Source organism: Grampus griseus, assembly GCF_964374135.1.
Source record: "Grampus griseus genome assembly, chromosome: 11".
NCBI classification, from domain to species: domain Eukaryota; kingdom Metazoa; phylum Chordata; class Mammalia; order Artiodactyla; family Delphinidae; genus Grampus; species Grampus griseus.
In genome coordinates this window covers 476398-495275 of record NC_139005.1, presented here as the reverse complement: position 1 = coordinate 495275, position 18878 = coordinate 476398, and the positions used below count along the sequence as shown (strand labels likewise).

General features: G+C 44.7%; 1 protein-coding gene across 2 annotated transcripts in view; it reads left to right on the top strand.

Moving 5' to 3' along the window:
- Positions 1–2236: 2236 nt before the first annotated feature.
- Positions 2237–18878, top strand: part of BCL2L13 (BCL2 like 13) — a 66125-nt gene continuing 49483 nt past the window's right edge. For both annotated transcript variants that reach the window (XM_082665240.1, XM_082665239.1), the window contains exons 1-2: positions 2237–2387; positions 13438–13608. In XM_082665240.1, coding sequence (XP_082521366.1) covers positions 13488–13608 — 121 coding nt within the window. In that variant the 5' untranslated portion in view covers positions 2237–2387; positions 13438–13487. The remainder of the gene's footprint in view (positions 2388–13437; positions 13609–18878) is intronic.

The following is an 18878-nucleotide window of genomic DNA, read 5'->3' as shown; positions in this document are numbered from 1 at the left end:
AACGAAAACGTCAGCTTCACAAGAGGGACGTCATGGTTTTTGCCGGCATCCAGCATACTGCCCGGTACATACATAGTAGGCATTCAATAACTGATGAATGAGAATGAGTGGAATCTAGAGTTTAGATTTTATTATCACATTAGGCTACAGTCTAGGTCTCTGTGTCACTCATAAGATCCGTCAGAAAAAAAAAAAAACACCCCAAAACCCACGAACTGCTTGTGATTAAGTTTTGTAAAAGCATTATATATTTTACACCATTTGCTGAAGAGACTATCTCTTTCCTCACTGAATTGTCTCTGTTGAAAATCAGTGGACCATTCTGAAGTTTCTATTCTGTTCCATTGGGCCATATGCTATCCTTGTGGTATTTATTCAAAAAATTAAAAAAGGGGGAAAAAGCAAACCCTAAAACTGAAAGCAATCTGAAATTTACTTAACCATATATCAAATTGGCAACCTAACTACACAGAATTATTCCGTATGACTTTTTTTTTTGGAATTTACATACAATGAACTGCATAGACCTACAAAGTACAATTAGATGAGTTCCGACACCTGTGTGATCACCACAATAGACTAATTCCATCACCCTAGAGAGAAAGCTCTTTTCTAGTCAATCCCACACTCCCAGTCGACAGTGCTGATTTCTATAACCATTGATTAATTTTGCCTGTTCCTGAAATTCATATAAACCACACAGTAGGTACATTTTTATGTCTGGCTTCTTTGACTCAACGCTTTTGAGATTAATCCATATGGTCACATGTAACAACGGTCAGCTTCTCTTTTATTGCTAATTTCCATTGTATAATTCAAAAAGTCAACTTTTTAAAAATTAAGACTAGAAGACTGTTAAAAGATTTAACAACCAAATGCAATGCATGATCCTGGTTTAAATCAAAAACTATACGGAATCTAAAAAAAAAAGGTTCTGATGAACCCAGGGGCAGGACGGGAACAAAGACGCAGACATAGAGAATGGACTTGAGGACACGGGGAGGGGGAAGGGTAAGCTGGGACGACGTGAGAGAGTAACATTGACATATATACACTACCAAATGTAAAACAGATAGCTAGTGGGAAGCAGCTTCACAGCACTGGGAGATCAGCTCGGTGCTTTGTGACCACCTAGAGGGGAGGGATAGGGCGGGTGGGAGGGGGGAGACAAGAGGGAGGGGATATGGGGATATATGTATACGTATAGCTGATTCACTTTGTTATACAGCAGAAACTAACACACCATTGTGAAGCAATTATACTCCAATAAAGATGTTAAAAAAAACTATAAGAGCCATTACTTGGAGAATCGGGGGGATTTAATATGGCCTGGTTAATAGGTACTATTAGGGAACTATTGATAGTTTTCTTAGCTCACTAAGTCTCTCCTTGGCAAATCTGTCCGATTTCACTATGAACAGCACCACCCGAGTTCTCAGTCACTCGGGCCCAAAGCTTCGGAGCTCCAACCTTCTTTCGGATTCCGCCACCCACCCTCATTATCAGTTCAGGTTTTTATCACTTCTTTTTTCACGGCTGTATTGAGATATTCACCTTTTTGAAATGTACAACGGAGTATAATTAAATGGCTTCAAGTGACTGTATTCACAAAGCTGCGCAACCACCAGCACAATCACCCTGAGAACATCTTCGTCACCCCAGAAAGAACCCTTGACCCCACTAGCAGGCACTGCCCATCGGCCTTTTGTCCTCAGGCAGCCTTCAGCTCCTCCGCCCGAGCATGTCAGGCGCCCGGACACAGTGGCTCCTCCAGGGCGCGGTGGAGACACCGCCCCGCCTCCCAGTGGCAGCTGCAGATGCGTTCCTTCCTCGCTGCGCTACGGCGCCCCGCTCCCCCGCCCGCTCCGTACCCTCAAGGCCCAGCCCCCCACCCGGCGCTGCGGCGCCGCAGCTCCCGGGACTCCACGCTCGGTCAGCCGGCTCGCCTACAGCTCCTCAGGCGAGCGTCGCCAGCCTCCGCACCCACGACGGTGGGCCCGTCCGAGTCCACCTCTTTCCCAGCGGTCCCCGGCCGCCGCCGCCCGGAACCATAGAGCTGCTCCCCAAGAGGCGAGCAGGCCGGGAGAGAGCGGCTCTTCCGGCTCACACCTGCGCCAAGAGGCCTCCGGGACTCCGTGGTCCGGGCTTCCTCTTGGAAAGGCGGATCCGCCCTGGCGGCGCGCCCGGCTCCCCGCCCCGACGCCGGCGCTGACGGAAGCACGCCGGGTGACCTCACCCGCCAACATGGCGGCGGCGGTAGATTAGGACCGCGGGTCGGAGCCGCCGCCGCCACCGCCACCGCCACCGCCGCTGTGGGATCCTGTGCGGAGCCGCCGCCGCCGCCGCCGCCGCGTTTTCACCTCTTCGGGGACACGGGCCTGGACCAGGTGAGGGGAGCGGGGTTGCGGGCAGGCCTCGCCGGGCCCTTTCCCAGCTTCGCCCGAGGCGTCCCGAGGCCGACGCGGGAGATGGGGGGCAGTGAGAGGCTGAGGGCGCGAGGCCGTTCCGCTGCCCCTCAGACGCGTCCGGGCGCGGGTCGGCGGGCGTGGGCCTCGGGCGAGGGGTGCGTGCGCGGGGCTCGCGGCCTGGGTCCCCGCCAGCCGGCCGCGCCGCGGCTTCAACCCAAGGTTCCCGGTGCCCCTCCCGGCGGCTCCGACGCCGCTGTCATTGCTGTTGCTATTATTTCACGTGTTCGTTTTTGCCACCCTTAGAGGAGGCACGGTTCGCGCTAGGTCGTTTCTTCCTTTGGTCTTTCTTCCACCATCCCAGGCCGACCCCGAGTGTCTCTCCTTCGTGCCGGGACTTTCCGAGATGGGGCTTCCCGCTGGGAGCCGGGGCCTCGGGCCCGCTGTCTTGGGCCCTGGCCGCCGCCCTGCGGAGTCGGCCCGATGCCCGCACGAGCGCGCGGTTACCCGTGCAGCCAGCGCCCGGTTTCTGTACAAGTTCTTAACGAAACTGACGGTCTCCCCTCTCCCCTGTTTCTTTGCGACGTGGGGCAAAACAAGCAAGTCCTCCAGCGAAACTGTCAGTGCGATTTCCCCGGGAGGTTTGGTGTAAACCAGAATGCTGGTCTCTGCCCTGACTTGTGTGACCTTGGATGAGTTGCCACACCCTTCTAGTACCTTCTTGTCTTCAGTCTCCCAGAAAATTAAGCAAGTGTTCGTGTAGGTGGTGAACTGCTTATACCTCACGTACATCGCGGGATAAATAAATGTACACTGTAAATTGAAAATCTTTAAACCACTATGGAATATTCTTCGTTTGATAATAGGCCGTTAGGGACTTTGAAAATTCTTTTACTCTGATTGGTCAAGTACCATTCTCAGTATTTTTTTTTTTTCCAAAGGATGGATTTTCTTACGGAGGACCGTACCCCAGTAATTGAGTTCGGTTGAGGGATACAGACGGTTGAGTCCAAGGCGTTTTGTAGAGAAAAGGTGCTCGTTAGCCCGTCAGTTAGTCAATATTTACTACATATCTTGCTCAGCTTTTAGGACAAGTGATTTGCAACAATAAGTATTTTTTTAAGAACATGTTTCTCTTATGAAACATTTTAGACATACAAAGCAGCAGTTTTAACCAATCACAGTACCACCATCCTGCTTTTTAATCATAGTTTTTTCAAACTTGATTTTGATGCATATGTTATTCCAAATAAGTGGTCACCAAGAGTTCTTTTTTGTTTTGGCTGCTCTGCGCAGCATGCGGGATCTTTGTTCCCGGACCAGGAATGGAACCCCCGCCCCCTGCCATGGAAGCACAGTCTTAACCACTGGACCGCCAGGGAATTCCCAAGAGTTCTTTTTTTTTTTTTAACATATTTATTTATTTGTCTGTTTAAGGTGTGCCAAGTCTTAGTTGCGGCACGTGGACTTCTTAGTTGCAGCATGCATGCGGGATCTAGTTCCCCGACCAGGGATGGAACCAGGCACCCTGCAATGGGAGCACAGAGTCTTAACCACTGCGACACCAGGGAAGTCCCCCCCAAGAGTTTTTTTTTTTTTTTTTAAATTAATTAATTTATGGCTGTATTGGGTCTTCGTTGCTGCATGCGGGCTTTCTCTAGTTGCGGCGAGCAGGGGCTACTCTTCGTTGGGGTGCGCGGGCTTCTCATTGTGGTGGCTTCTCTTGCGGAGCACGGACTCTAGGCACGCGGGCTCAGTAGTTGTGGCTCGTGGGCTCTAGAGTGCAGGCTCAGTAGTTGTGGCTCACGGGCTTAGTTGCTCCGCGGCATGTGGGATCTTCCTGGACCAGGGCTCGAACCCGTGTCCCCTGCATTGGCAGGCGATTCTTAAGCACTGCGCCACCAGGGAAGCCCAAGAGTTCTTAATTAATATATGTTAACAGGGTTGAAGGAAGGGGGCTATTTTCAGAGTTGCTGATTTTTTTTTAAGTAGTGTTTTATTGAGATACCATTAAGTTGTTCACATGTGTAGTCACAGAGTGTGCACCTATCACTGCAGTTTTCATTCCCGAAAGAAACCTTGTACTCATTAGCAGTCATTCTTTATTCCCACACTCCCCCACCTAGGCAGCCACTGTTTTACTTCTCTGTAGATCCCCCAGTTCTGGATATTTCATATGAACAGAATTATACAATATGTGGTCTTTTGTGACTGGCTTTTACCTCCATGTTGTAGCAGGTAGTGGCATTGCTTTCCTTTTTATGGCCACATAATGTTGCATTGTATGAATAGACTACGTTTTTAAAATTCATCAGTTGACGGGCAGTTACTTCCACTGTTTGGCTGTTATACGTAATGCTGCTGTGACCATTCATGTGAACGTTTTTGCATAGACAATGTGTTTTCATTTCTCTGTGGCACATACGTAGGAGTGGAACAGAGAAATTGACTTTCATGTTTCCCTTTTATGTGCGTTATCTACTCATATATGGGAAGCCTGACTATGTGTTTGTGGGGAGAGTGAGAGTGAGGCATTTCTCTTTAAGTACATTATGTTGGAGTGCCAGCTGCTGAATGGAAACATTTTTGGACGGCCCTTAGCACAGGATTGAACTGGCGTCTTCAGTTAGGCACGTTCCAGTTGGAAAGGGACAGTGGACACTGAAATAGTGTCTGCTGAGTTTTCAAATGCTTAGTTGCATTTCTCAGTTGGACCCAGTGAAATTTTTACAGTTTCACAATTTTGATTAGGATTATGTAACTTTTCTTTTGCAGAAAGTCCTAGAATTGTATGATACCTAATAAAGTACAGATTGAAGAAATAAAGTCATTGGACTTCATGCTACTTCGTGGAGCTTAAAAATTCTTTGCTAAAACCACCAGTGGGTCTGGAGACTGGGATCGGGGAATCAAAAACTTTGTCCGTGCTTAAAACTCCAGAGTTTTCATTTGTGACTGAATTGTCTGTGGATTTTCACTTTTCTCTTTGTAAACTGGGATTGTATATCTACTCAACTCCACATTATTGCAGTATTTAACAATCTTATTACAATTTTATTTTAGTGGGAGGAGATAGTCTAAATACAAAGCTTCTTGAAATAATTACATCATGTTAGATTGTAATATTTTTCTGCTGTGGTTCTATGGGGTTAAGAAATAGAATATAGGTATGATATTCTAAGTTAGTATTTCTGATGTGGGTGCTAGAAATTTGTTTTTTTGGTTTTTTTGCGGTATGCGGGCCTCTCACTGCCGTGGCCTCTCCCGTTGTAGAGCACAGGCTCCGGAGGCGCAGGCTCAGCGGCCATGGCTCCCGGGCCCAGCCACTCCGCGGCATGTGGGATCCTCCCTGACCGGGGCATGAACCCGTGTCCCCTGCATCGGCAGGCGGACTCCCAACCACTGCGCCACCAGGGAAGCCCTAGAAATTTGTTTTTAATAGCCTCCAAGATGATTATGATCAGACAAGGTTGGGAAACAACTACAAAAAACTCATGTTGCTGCGGATTTGCTTTTCATAAGAATTTAAAGTAGAATGTAATAGTTGCTGTATACCTTCTGGTTACCGTTCATAAAATGTGCCTAATTCCCACAGTACTATCTATTAACATCCTGGGATTTGCACTGGTACTCAGAATAGAAATCTGGTTTTAAAGAAAGACGATTTATTGTAAGATTGTGGATATTACATTTGTTATTGAAGGCTCATGGATGTTTCGGAGATGCCACCAAATGTGTGTATAAACACAGGATTAAGTTACCCAGAGCTTCCTCAGGCTGTCCATCTGGCTGACAGCTACCTGTAACTTGAGAGAAGAGCAAATTAAAGGTGTAAGGCAGAGAAAGAAACAGCTGGGTAACACAGCTGTATTCAGTAGGTTGTTAGAATTGTGTAAAAAGCAGGAGTTTTTATATTGAAGATCACTCTTGTATTTAATCACTTCTTGATACCAAGAACACTTATACCTAATTTGAATTCTATAGGGTTCTAGATAAAATTTAAAGAGTAAAAGTAGCTATGTCTTTTTCATCATTTAAAAGGAAGCTTGAGCTGTCTTAGGCATGAAATGTCCTCTGGTTGGTGAGTAAGTAGTGGGGTGGACCTGAGCCTGGTCCCCTGCTTCCAGGAAAGCTCTGGGTGGTGGTCTCAGATCATATTTACTTTTTCTTTAACCTGTCTTTTTCCTTTTTGCCCCCCTGTCCCGTTCTGAAAATTGACAAATTTGCTTCTTTTGGTATTGTGGGTGTCTGATATTTGGGAAATTGCCTTGTTTTTCTACCATTTTTTCCTGTTATCATTAGTGTTAGTGTTTCCACCTCTGTGTTCCTCTCACCCAGCACGTTGCCTGGCTTGCAGGAGATGTGTATTGAATGAATACAGTTAAGGCCTAAGAGTTCGGAGCGGAAGAGGATGTACTCAACCAAGTGGTTGCACTGTTAACTAGCTGTTACGATTTTGGGCAAATAAATTGTCTATTCTTGTTTGTCCATCAATAAAGTTGAGACTGTTATCTTTTCCTTCTGGTGCGCAGGATTACTGTGACAACACGTGGAAAAGTGCTTCAGAAATAGAGGTCTCGTGCAGAGGTGATTTATTTATGGTATCTTATAGAAATGCAAGAGCTCTTTGTGCAATATGCAGATTAGTCACCACCGAGTATGCAGAGGGAGTGATGCCCTCTCTCCCCAGAATACCCTGCAGCAGTGCTGCAGAGTTCACACTTGGCATATTTTCAGTGCCTTTGAGAAATTGTAATTTAATACAAATGCACGAGACCTGTGATAGCATTTCTTTCTGTTTATTTATTTTTAATTGAAGTATAGTTGATGTACAATGTTGTATGTTACAGTTGTACAACATAGTGATTCACAGTTTTTAAAGGTTATAGTTCATTTATAGCTATCATAAAATACTGGCTATATTCCCTGTGTTGTAGACACATAGTAGTGTTTCTGAGGTCTGCCTGCCCCATCACCTAAACACAGGCCTGAACGAGCTGCTTCGCTGCTATAAGCTGGCAGCTCAGGTGAAGTTAGAGGAGTTGGAAGGATGTTATATCCTGCGGGTCTCGTTTGTTTATGACTGGAACGTCAGAGACAAATTTGAAGCCTAAAGACCATGCACTAAACTTAAATGATGGAAGTATGTATGGTCAGCTTCTCCATTAGTGTGAGTCATTGAGAATGGTTGAGTGTCATGGAAGCAGTCACCAACTGTGTGGACGTATGGATAGTAACATGTGTACTAGAGCTGAGGACTTTATAGTGGAGAATTATGAAATCCATGATTAAAATGGCATTTATGGGGCTTCCCTGGTGGCTCAGTGGTTAACAATCTGCCTGCCAGTGCAGGGGACACGGCTTCGAGCCCTGGTCTGGGAAGATCCCACATGCCACGGAGCAACTAAGCCCACGTGCAACACCTACTGAAGCCTGTGCTCCGCAACAAGAGAAGCCACTGCAATGAAGAGTAGCCCTGCTCGCCACAACTAGAGAAAACCAGTGTGCAGCAATGAAGACCCAACACGGCCAAAATAAATAAATAAATAAAATTTAAGGGAAAAAAGATGGTATTTATGGTTAGTTGATAGGGATTTGTAAGAAAATTTGAAGAGCACTAGGTTAAAAATCCAGTTTGGATACTTGGTAAACTGTGCTTTGTAGCATCTGGGTTGGTGTGTAACTAAAAGTGTCTTAAGAGGTACGGATTTTTGATAAATACAAGAAATTTTTTTAAAATTTTGTTTTATTGAAATATAGTTGATTTACATGTTACGTAAATTTCTTTTTCTTTCTTTTTTTTTTTTTGGCTGCGAGGCTTGTGGGATCTTAATTCCCCAACCCAGGGATTGAACCTGGGCCACGACAGTGAAAGCGCCGAGTCCTAACCACTGGATCGCCAAGGAATTCCCAATGTTGTGTTAATTTCTGCTGTACAGCAAAGTGATTGTTATACGTATATACATACACACACACACATATACATTCTTTTTCATATTCTTTTCCATTATGGTTTATCACAGGAAATTGTATGTAGTTCCCTGTGCTCTACGGTAGGACCTTGTTGTTTATCCATCCTTGATATTATAGTGTGCATCTCCTAACCCCAAGCTCCCAATCCATCCCTCCCCCACCTCCCTCACCCTTGGCAGCCACAAGTCTGTTTTCTATGTTTATGAGTCTGTTTCTGTTTGTAGATGGGTTCATTTGTGTCCTGTTTTTGATTCCACGTGTAAGTGATATATGGTATTTGTCTTTCACTGTCTGACTTACTTCGCTTAGTATGATAATCTCTAGGTCCATCCATATTGCTGCAAATGGCATTATTGCCACCACATCTTCTTTATCCATTCATCTATCAGTGGACATTTAGGTTGTTTCCATGTCTTGGCTACTTTAAATAGTACGCAGCCAACATTGGGGTGCATGGATAAATACAGGAAATTTGATTATAACAAATTCTAGAACATCAATTTTTTTAAATATAAAATATATTTAAAATATAAAGCATTATTCAGAAGATGAGTACTTCTTTTTTCCTGTTACCAAAAAATTCTGAGACTTTTTATACGTTAAATTTTGTTACTGATTTGCTCTTTTCTCCTCTCTTTTGGAACTTAATCATTTATTCCTTGCTCTCTATTTATATCTCATTGGCTTCTCCACTGAATGTAAACGTGCTTAAGTCTCTTTCATTGTATATAAAACAAAACAAAATTAATGAACTCTCAGACCCTTTGTCTCTCTCCCCAGCCTCCATTCTTGTCTTCCCTTCAAACCATGAAAGAATAGACTAAAACCCATTTTCTCTACTGATTCACTTTACATTCACTCTTTTTTTTCTTTTCTGCTCATTTCTTCCTTTTTATTTTTAATTAATTTATATTTTATTTTTTGGCTGCATTGGGTCTTCGTTGCTGCACACGGGCTTTCTCTAGTTGTGGCGAGCGAGGGCTACTCTTTGTTTCCGTGCTTGGGCTTCTCATTGAGGTGGCTTCTCTTGTTGTGGAGCACGGGCTCTAGGCGCTTGGGCTCAGTAGTTGTGGCACGTGGGCTCAGTAGTTGTGGCTTGCGGGCTCTAGAACTCGGGCTCAGTAGTTGTGGTGCATGGGGGATCTTCCCAGACCAGGCTCGAACCCGTGTCCCCTGCATTGGCAAGCGGATTCTTAACCACTGCATCACCAGGGAAGTCCTCCATTCGCTCATCACGTCCCTGGCCTCTGCCGTTGCCCTGCCAGTCAGATTAGCCCATCCTGTCGGGGACATCATCTTGACGTTGCATTTTTTTTGGTGTGTTGTTTGTACTGCCTTCTTCCCAAAGCGCCTCCCCCGACTCTGAGCACACCCTCCTGTCCCCTTTATGCCTTTCTGCCTGTCCACTGCAGACCTTAGCGGGCTCCTCTGCCAGCTTCTCATCTTTTTGGCCAGCCCTGAAATGGTAGTTTTGCCTTGAATTCTAATTGGGTTTCTTTTTCAGATTAAACCAGTGTTTCTCAACATGTTTTTTAAAAACCCTTTTTCCCTTTGATAAATAAAAATCTCTGGCTCCTCTTCTGGTGGTGCTCGGGGTTGGGGCGGGGGGTATGTGATTCTTCCCTCCCATCCTCTCACTGAGAGTCAGTGATACAAAGAAGATTGAAGGTTTACTCAGATTTATTTTCTATACCTTATAATCTGAAAACAGTAGGTAATGTTTGCTTTTCCAAGCATGAATATGCTTTTTCAAACCCAGCCACCCCTTCTCCCACCTCCTGGAAACTTTGGCGCTTCCTCCCCTTGGACGTCGCTGCTGTCCGTCCACTCTCCGTAGGTGATGCTGTAGACCCGCCTCTGCGCAGGCCACAGCTTTCTATCTCCAGTGCAGACCTCGTTCTGACTTGAAGGCCTGTATGTCTAGCGTTTTGTTCATTTCCACCTTGCCGGCTGTGGGCATTCTACAGCTCAGTACGCCCCCAAGTGAACTGGTCATCCTCTCCCCCAAGCAGCTCTTGCTGTACTGTGTGACTTGGGCAGTAGGAGCAGCGCCACGTTCTGTACAGCTGCCTGGTGAGTGCCGTTGAGTTGGTTCACAGATCTTCAAACGCATCTGCAAGTTTTCCCTGTGTCCCCTTCTCCTTCCCTGTGTTCCTGCTCTGGGTCGTGCCTTCATACGCTCCTGTTCAGGTTTTTCCAGTACTACCCTAACTTGTGTCCTTGCCTCCAGTCTCCGTTCTGGCTTCCACACTGCCTCCAGGATGATTTTTCTAGAATATAATCTGTTCATGTGCTTCTCTTGCTCAAAACCCTTCAGTGATTCCTACTGGTGTTCTACAGAGTTCCTAGCGTTTTTTTGCATCATGATCTAATCTGAGAGGCTACCGAAAGAAATTGAGTGGTTTTTTTTCCCTCCAGAAAAAATGCTCATGCGCACAGAATTTGCATACAGTTCTGCGGGTTCGTTAATGGACATGGTTAAAATAATTTTCCAGCTTACAGGATAAAACCCGAGCTGCCAAGCATCCTGTAGCATACGAGGCAGGCCACATGCTGACTACTGTGAGCCCCATCCTTGTATCATAGGACTTTGCCATGTCAAGTGGGTAATTTTTGTGTTGTTCCCTGCTGTTCCAAAACACTTCTGTGCCTTTTCCGGGTCTACTTGACATCTAAAGTTCACGTCGTCCCATTCCCCAGCTGGGTCAGTTGGTGACTAATCACTCACGTTCCAAGATCTGCTCAGATTTTACCTTATAAAGCCTTTCCTGATTTCCACTTTTTTAAAAAAAATTTATTTATTTTATTTATTTATTTTTGGCTGTGTTGGGTCTTCGTTGCTGTGTGCGGGCTTTCTCTAGTTGCAGCGAGCGGGGCCTATTCTTCGTTGCAATGCATGGGCTTCTCATTGCAGTGGCTTCTCTTGTTGTGGAGCACGTGCTCTAGGTGTGCAGGCTTCAGTAGTTGCAGCACATGGGCTCAGTAGTTGTGGCTCGCAGACTCTAGAGCGCATGCTCAGTAGTTGTGGCGCACGGGCTTAGGTGCTCTGCGGCATGTGGGATCTTCCCAGACCAGGGCTCGAACCCGTGTCCCCTGCATTGGCAGGCAGATTCTTAACCACTGTGCCACGAGGGAAGCCCTCCACTTCTTTTTTCTTTCTCTCGAGAGAATTACCTGTTCCTTGTTTTGGGTTGCCCTTCCCACTCATGTATACTGACTCGTATCACAGAATTTTATTGTTCTTATTTGTTTCTATGCTTTTGTTTTCCTCTACTTGATAGAAAACTCCTGAGGGCAGGCGATTGAGCTTAAGCCTTTGTGCCCAATGCACAGATATTTCTTAAGATCTTAAAACAGTCTGTATCATTGTTTTCAGTAGAAAACAATTATTTGGAAACTTCTTAATAAGACATTTTGGTTTGAAACAACTATTAAGGTACGTAGTAGGGGTCAAAAGATACAAACTTCTCATTGTGAAATAAATAAGTCCTGGGGATGTAATGTACAGTCTGGTGACTATAGTATATAATTCTGCCTTGCATATTTGAAAGTTGCTAAGAGAGTATGTCTTTTAAAAAGGGGGGTACATGGTATGTAAAACAGCTGTTAAGTCCACATGGAGAAGTGAATTTTACTTGCATTGATTAGGATACAAGTTAAAGTACCTATTGAAGAGATTCAGAATAAAGTGGCTTGAATAGGAGTCAGAGGCTAGTGGTCAAGGCGGGCAGGGCAGCTCTGCTCCACGGGGTCATTCAGGGACCCAGGTCCCTTCTGTCTCGTGCTGTCCCCTGGAGTGGTGTCCTTGTTTGCATGTCAGAGTGAGGTGTCTGCCATATGCACATTTCAAGCCCAGAGAGGAGGAAAGAGGAAGTCTTCAAGGAGAGACCCCCACCACCACCACATTGCACATGTAACTTCTGCTCTTCTTCCTCAGGCTCAGGCTAACATTGTAGCACATGAAGCTGTAAAGGAAACAGGGAAATGTTGTTTGCAGCTGTGTGGCCATGGACGTAGCTGAAATTTAGTAGGCTTTACTAGTAAAAGAAATAAGAGAACATATGCTGGCTCTGGGGGGAAGGTAAAGAGAGGGCAGAGCTAGTGTTTTTGCCACATAGGTGAAAATAGAGTAACTAGGGAGAGGTAGAAAGGGAAATTTTCTTTTTTTTTTTTAAGGGAACTTTATTATTTTTATTTATTATTTTTGGCTGCGTTGGGTCTTTGTTGCTATGTGGGTGCTCTCTAGTTGTGGCGAGCAGGGGCTACTCTTCGTTGCGGTGTGTGGGCTTCTCATTGCAGTGGCTTCTTGTTCAGGAGCACGGGCTCTAGGCACGTGGCCTTCAGTAGTTGTGGCTCACGGGCTCTAGAGCGCAGGCTCAGTAGTTGTGGTGTACGGGCTTAGTTGTTCTGTGGCATGTGGGATCTTCCCGGACCAGGGCTCGAACCCATGTACCCTGCGTTGGCAGGCAGATTCTTAACTACTGCCTCATGAGGGGAGCCCAGAAATTTGCTTTTGATTTGATATCCGAATAAATAAATTCCTACTTGTCAATAAATTAAATTATGTTTTTTAAAGATTACTGAGAAAAAAAAGGCCAAGAAATATTTATTTTGGTATTTAGTTGAATAGTTGGAGTCAATGGGAAAATGTACTGGCATGTAATAAACTTTATTTATTTTCTTTTTTATACGTTTATTTATTTTTACTTTATTTTTGGCTGTGTTGGGTCTTCATTGCTATGCACGGGCTTTCTCTAGTTGTGGTGAGCAGGGGCTACTCTTCGTTGTGGTGACTTCTCTTGTTGCAGACCATGGGCTCTAGGCGTGCGGGCTTCAGGAGTTGTGGCATGTGGGCTCAGTAGTTGTGGCTCGCGAGCTCTAGAGCACAGGCTCAGTATTTGTGGCGCATGGGCTCAGTTGCTCCGCGGCATGTGGGATCTTCCTGGACCAGGGCTCAAACCCATGTCTCCTGCATTGGCAGGTGGATGCTTAACTACTGTGTCTCCAGGGAAGCCCCTGTAATAAACTTTAAACTGAAAAAATACTTTTATGTTTTTAGGTTTTACACATCTGTAAGTAGACCTTTCCGGAGCGCTGCCAGCCGACCCCATGGCGTCCTCTACTACTGTGCCTCTAGGATTTCACTATGAAACAAAGTATGTTGTCCTCAGCTACTTGGGACTCCTCTCTCTGGAGAAGCTGCAGGAGCAACATCTTTCCTCACCCCAAGGTATTATCTTTGGCTTGTGGTGGTTGTATTAAGTAGTAATAATTACTTCATGTGTGCAAAATTATATGTATCTAAGTAACTTATAGCTCTGGTTATAAGATTGAATAATACTAATAGGCTCTTAAAGAATAAGAGCCACTCCATCCCTTCCCATCCCCTCATCCATTCCCACAAGCATGACTTTTCATGTTTTTTAAGAGCTCGATATTTTATTTATTTATTTTTTGGCCGTACCATGCGGCTTGCAGGATCTTAGTTCCCTGACCAGGGATTGAACCCATGGCCCCTACAGTGGAAGCCTGGAGTCCTAACCACTGGACCGCCGGGGAATTCCCAAGAGCTCCATATTTTAAATGATTGCCATTGGTACAGGGAAGAATGTAAATAAACAGAAACCCATCTGCCTTTAGAGATTTCATACTTAGCAAGCCATAGATTAGAATTATATAATTATTTTTAAAGTTTATAACACAGTTGAGTTCCTCAAATTACCTTTTTTCAAGGCTATTTTTTTTTTAATTGAAGTATAGTTGATTTACAATCTTGTGTTAGTTTCAGGTGTACAGCAAAGTGATTCAGTTATATATATATACATATATATCTTTTTTTTTCAGATTCTTTTACCTTATAGGTTATCACAAAATATGGAGTAGAGTTCCCTGTGCTATACAGTAGGTCCTTGTTGTTTATTTTATATATAGTAATAGGGATATTAGATGTAAACAGTCGATCAGACTTAGAGAGTTTTTAGCGCAGTTCTTTGTATCACGAAGTTGTATATGTCCTTCTTTAAATAATTTGCCAAACGAAGCTTGAAACAGTTACTAGAGGCTGAATTAATCTTCTTCGTTAAGATGCAACATCATCATCTTAAATATTCTTATCCATAGATTTTTACTACAGCCATGGAGGTAGTTCTTATTTATTTGCTGCTATTTTAGCTCAAGAATGGGTAGTGTTGGTACTAGGACGACACGGAATTCATGTCTACTCACAACTAGGGCACCTACCAGGCACCAGTGGGGGACCACGGACACCTAAGGGGACGAGAGGAACCCCCAGCGACTGGGGAGGACGTGGGCATAGGGGGAGTGAAGGGGGAGGAGAAGTGGAGGCCGGATGGGACAGGAGCCCCTGAGGGGTGGCTGGGGGAGGGGAAGGGATCCCACGCCCGAAGGGGGAAATTGGGGAACCATTGGGAGGACAGAGGATCAAAAGGGGGCATGGCCAAGTTTCCCCTGTCCACTTGGGCCCCTGGGAAGCTGTTGAGGTCCCCAGCCTGATCCTCTGCCCACCCAGGCCCCCTCCAGCCACGCGGGTCCTGAGGGAGTGGGAGGCAGGGAAGGGGGAGCAAAAGTAAAGGCCGGACCTCCGGGACCGGCACCCCTGAGGGGCGGCTGGGGGAGGGGACCCACCCACGGTTAGGGGTCCACCCACCCAGCGGGACCCACCCACGGTTAGGGGTCCAGCAGCAACTGGGGAGACCCTGGGGGAGACAGTGGGGGAGGGGCGCGAAGGAATGGATGGGAACGGGGCCAGCACTTTCCCTGTCTACTCAGGCACTGGGGAGCCTGTTGGGCTCCCGGCCTAATCCTCTGCCCTCGGAGCCTCCCTCCTGCCGTGCAGAGCCCAAGCCCCGCCCCTGCACCCCCAGCCAGGGCCCCACCTCTACACTCAGAGACCCCCCCTGAGACCCCCTCCAATGTGCTGGGCCTAAGCCCCACCCACACATGCTCACTCAGGGCCCTACCTCCAGACTCCAGAACCCCACACTCCAGAGGCCCTCCTTTCCACATGCTGCCTCTCCCCTTCTGGGCAGGTCCTAAGCAGAGGCCCCGCCCCACACTGAAGGTCGCCCTGCCTAGGCTCTGCCCCATGCTCACACCCCCACCCCCCACCGCCTAAGTCCCACCCTACCCTAAACCCCAGCCCTGCCTAAGTTTCACGCCCCGCCTAAACTACCCCCCCAAGGCCAAGGCACTTTTTTTTCCTTTCTTTTTTCCACTGTGGTTTTATTTTACCTTATTGCAGTTGTTTCAATTATAGTTTTATTTGCCCTAATACATTTTTTATCTTATTAATTTTATTTTGTTTTTTATTTTTTGATATTGTACTGCTCCTTTTTGTCTTTCTTTCTTCCTTTTGTTTTTCTTTTTTTTTTTTTCTGTGCCATGCAGCTTGTAGGATCTTGATTCCCAGGCCGGATATCAGGCCCAAGCTCCTGTGGTGGGAGCTCCGAGTCCAAACCTCTGGACTAACAGAGAACCTCAGACCCCAGGGAATATCAGTCGGAGTGAGGCCTCCTGGAGGTCCTCATCTCAGCACCAAGACCCAGCTCTATCCAACTGCCTGCAAACTCCAGTGCTGGATGTTTCAGGCCAAACAACCAGTAGGACAGGAATACAGCACCAATCATCCAAAAAAAAAAAAAGAAATGACAAAAAAATATGTTACAGACAAAGGAGCAAGGTTAAAAACCTAAAAGACCAAATAAATGAAGATGAAATAGGCAACCTACCTGAAAAATAATTCAGAGTAATGATAGTAAAGATGATCCAAAATCTCAGAAACAGAATGCAGAAAATACAAGAAAAATTTAACAAGGATCTAGAAGAACTAAAGAGCAAACAAACAGTGATGAACAACACAATTACTGAAATTAAAAATACTCTAGAAGGAATCAATAACACAGTAACTGAGGCAGAAGAACAGATAAGTGAGCTGGAAGATAAAATGGTGGAAATAACTGCCAGGAAGCAGAATAAAGAAAAAAGAATGAAAGGAATTGAAGGCAGTCTCAGACCCTCTGGGACAACATTAGACGCACCAACATTCGAATTATAGGGGTCCAGAAGAAGAGGAGAAGAAGAAAGTGTCTCAGAAAATATTTGAAGACATTATAGTTGAAAACTTCCCTAACGTGGGAAAGGACGTAGTCAAGTCCAGGAAGCACAGAGAGTACCATACAGGATAAATCCAAAGAGAAACACACGGAGACACATATTAATCAAACTATCAAAAATTAAATACAAAGAAAAAATATTAAAAGCAGCAAGGGAAAAGCAACAAATAACATACAAGGGAATCCCCATAAGGTTAACAGGGGATCTTTCAGCAGAAACTCTGCAAGCCAGAAGGGAGTGGCAGGACATATTTAAAGTGATGAAAGGGAAAGACCTACAACCAAGATTACTCTACCCAGGAAGGATCTCATTCAGATTCAATGGAGAAATTAAAACCTTTACAGATAAGCAAAAGTTAAGAGAATTCAGCACCACCAAACCAGCTTTAAAACAAATGCGAAAGGAACTTCTCTAGGCAGGAAAAACAAGAGAAGGAAAAGACCTATAAAAACAAACCCAAAACAGTTAAGAAAATGGTAATAGGAACATACATATTGATAATTACCTTAAATGTAGATGGATTAAATGCTCCAACCAAAAGACATAGACTGGCGGAATGGATACGAAAACAAGACCCATATGTAAGCTGTCTACAAGAGACCCACTTCAAACCTAGGGACACATACAGACTGAAAGTGAGGGGATGGAAAAAAAAAGATACTCCATGCACATGGAAATCAAAAGAAAGCTGGAGTAGTAATTCTCATGTCAGACAAAATAGACTTTAAAATAAAGACTATTACAAGAGACAAAGAAGGACACTACAAATGATCAAGGGATCAATCCAAGAAGAAGATTTAACAATTGTAAATATTTATGCACCCAACACAGGAGCACCTCAATACGTAAGGCAAATGCTAACAGCCATAAAGGGGAAAATAGACAGTAACACGATAATAGTAGGGGACTTTAACTCCCCACCTTCACCAATGGACAGGTCATCCAAAATGAAAATAAATAAGAAGACACAAACTTTAAATGACACATTAAACAAGATGGACTTAATTGATATTTATAGGACATTCCGTCCAAAAACAACAGAATACACTTTCTTCTCAAGTGCTCATGGAACATTCTCCAGGATAGACCATGTCTTGGGTCACAGATCAAGCCTTGGTAAATTTAAGAAAGCTGAAATCGTATCAAGATCTTTTCCAACCACAATGCTATGAGAGTAGATATCAGTTACAGGAAAAAAAAATGTAAAAAATACAAACACATGGAGGCTAAACAATACACTACTAAATAACCAGGAGATCACTGAAGAAATCAAAGGGGAAATCAAAAAAATACCTAGAAACAAATGACAATGAAAACACAACTACCCAAAACCTATGGGATGCAGCAAAAGCAGTTCTAAGAGGGAAGTTTATAGCAATACAATCCTACCACAAGAAACAAGAAAAACCTCAAACAACCTAACCTTACACCTAAAGCAATTAGAGAAAGAAGAAGAAGAACAACAAAAAAGTTAGCAGAAGGAAAGAAAGCATAAAAGCAGATCATAAATAAATGAAAAAGAAATGAAGGAAACAGTAACAAAGAGCAATAAAACTAAAATCTCGTTCTTTGAGAAGATAAACAAAATTGATAAACCATTAGCCAGACTCATCAAGAAACAAAGGGAGAAGACTCAAGTCAACAGAATTAGAAATGAAAAAGGAGAAGTAACAACTGACACTGCAGAAATACAAAGGATCATGAGAGATTACTACAAGCTACTACATTCCAGTAAAATGGGCAACCTGGCAGAAGTGGACAAATTCTTAGAAAAGCACAAACTTCGAGACTGAACCAGGAAGAAATAGAAAATATAAACAGATGAATCAGAAGCACTGAAATTGCAACTGTGATTAAAAATCTTCCATCAAAGAAAAGCCCAGGGGCTTCCCTGGTGGCACAGTGGTTGAGAGTCCGCCTGCCGATGCAGGGGACGTGGGTTCGTGCCCCGGTCCAGGAAGATCCCACATGCTGCTGAGCGGCTGGGCCCGTGAGCCATGGCCGCTGAGCCTGCGTGTCCAGAGCCTGTGCTCCGCAACGGGAGCGGCCTGCGTACCGCAAAAAAAAAAAAGAGAAAAGAAAAAAAAGAAAGAAAAGCCCAGGACCAGATGGCTTCACAGGTGAATTCTATCAAACATTCAGAGAAGAGCTAACACCTATCCTTATCAAACTCTTCCTAAATATAACAGATAGAGGAACACTCCCAAACTCATTTTACAAGGCCACCATCACCCTGATACCAAAACCAGACAAAGATGTCACAAAAAAAGAAAACTACAGGCCAGAATCTCTGATGAACATAGATGCAAAAGTCCTCAACAAAATACTAGCAAACAGAATCCAACAGCACATTAAAAGGATCATACA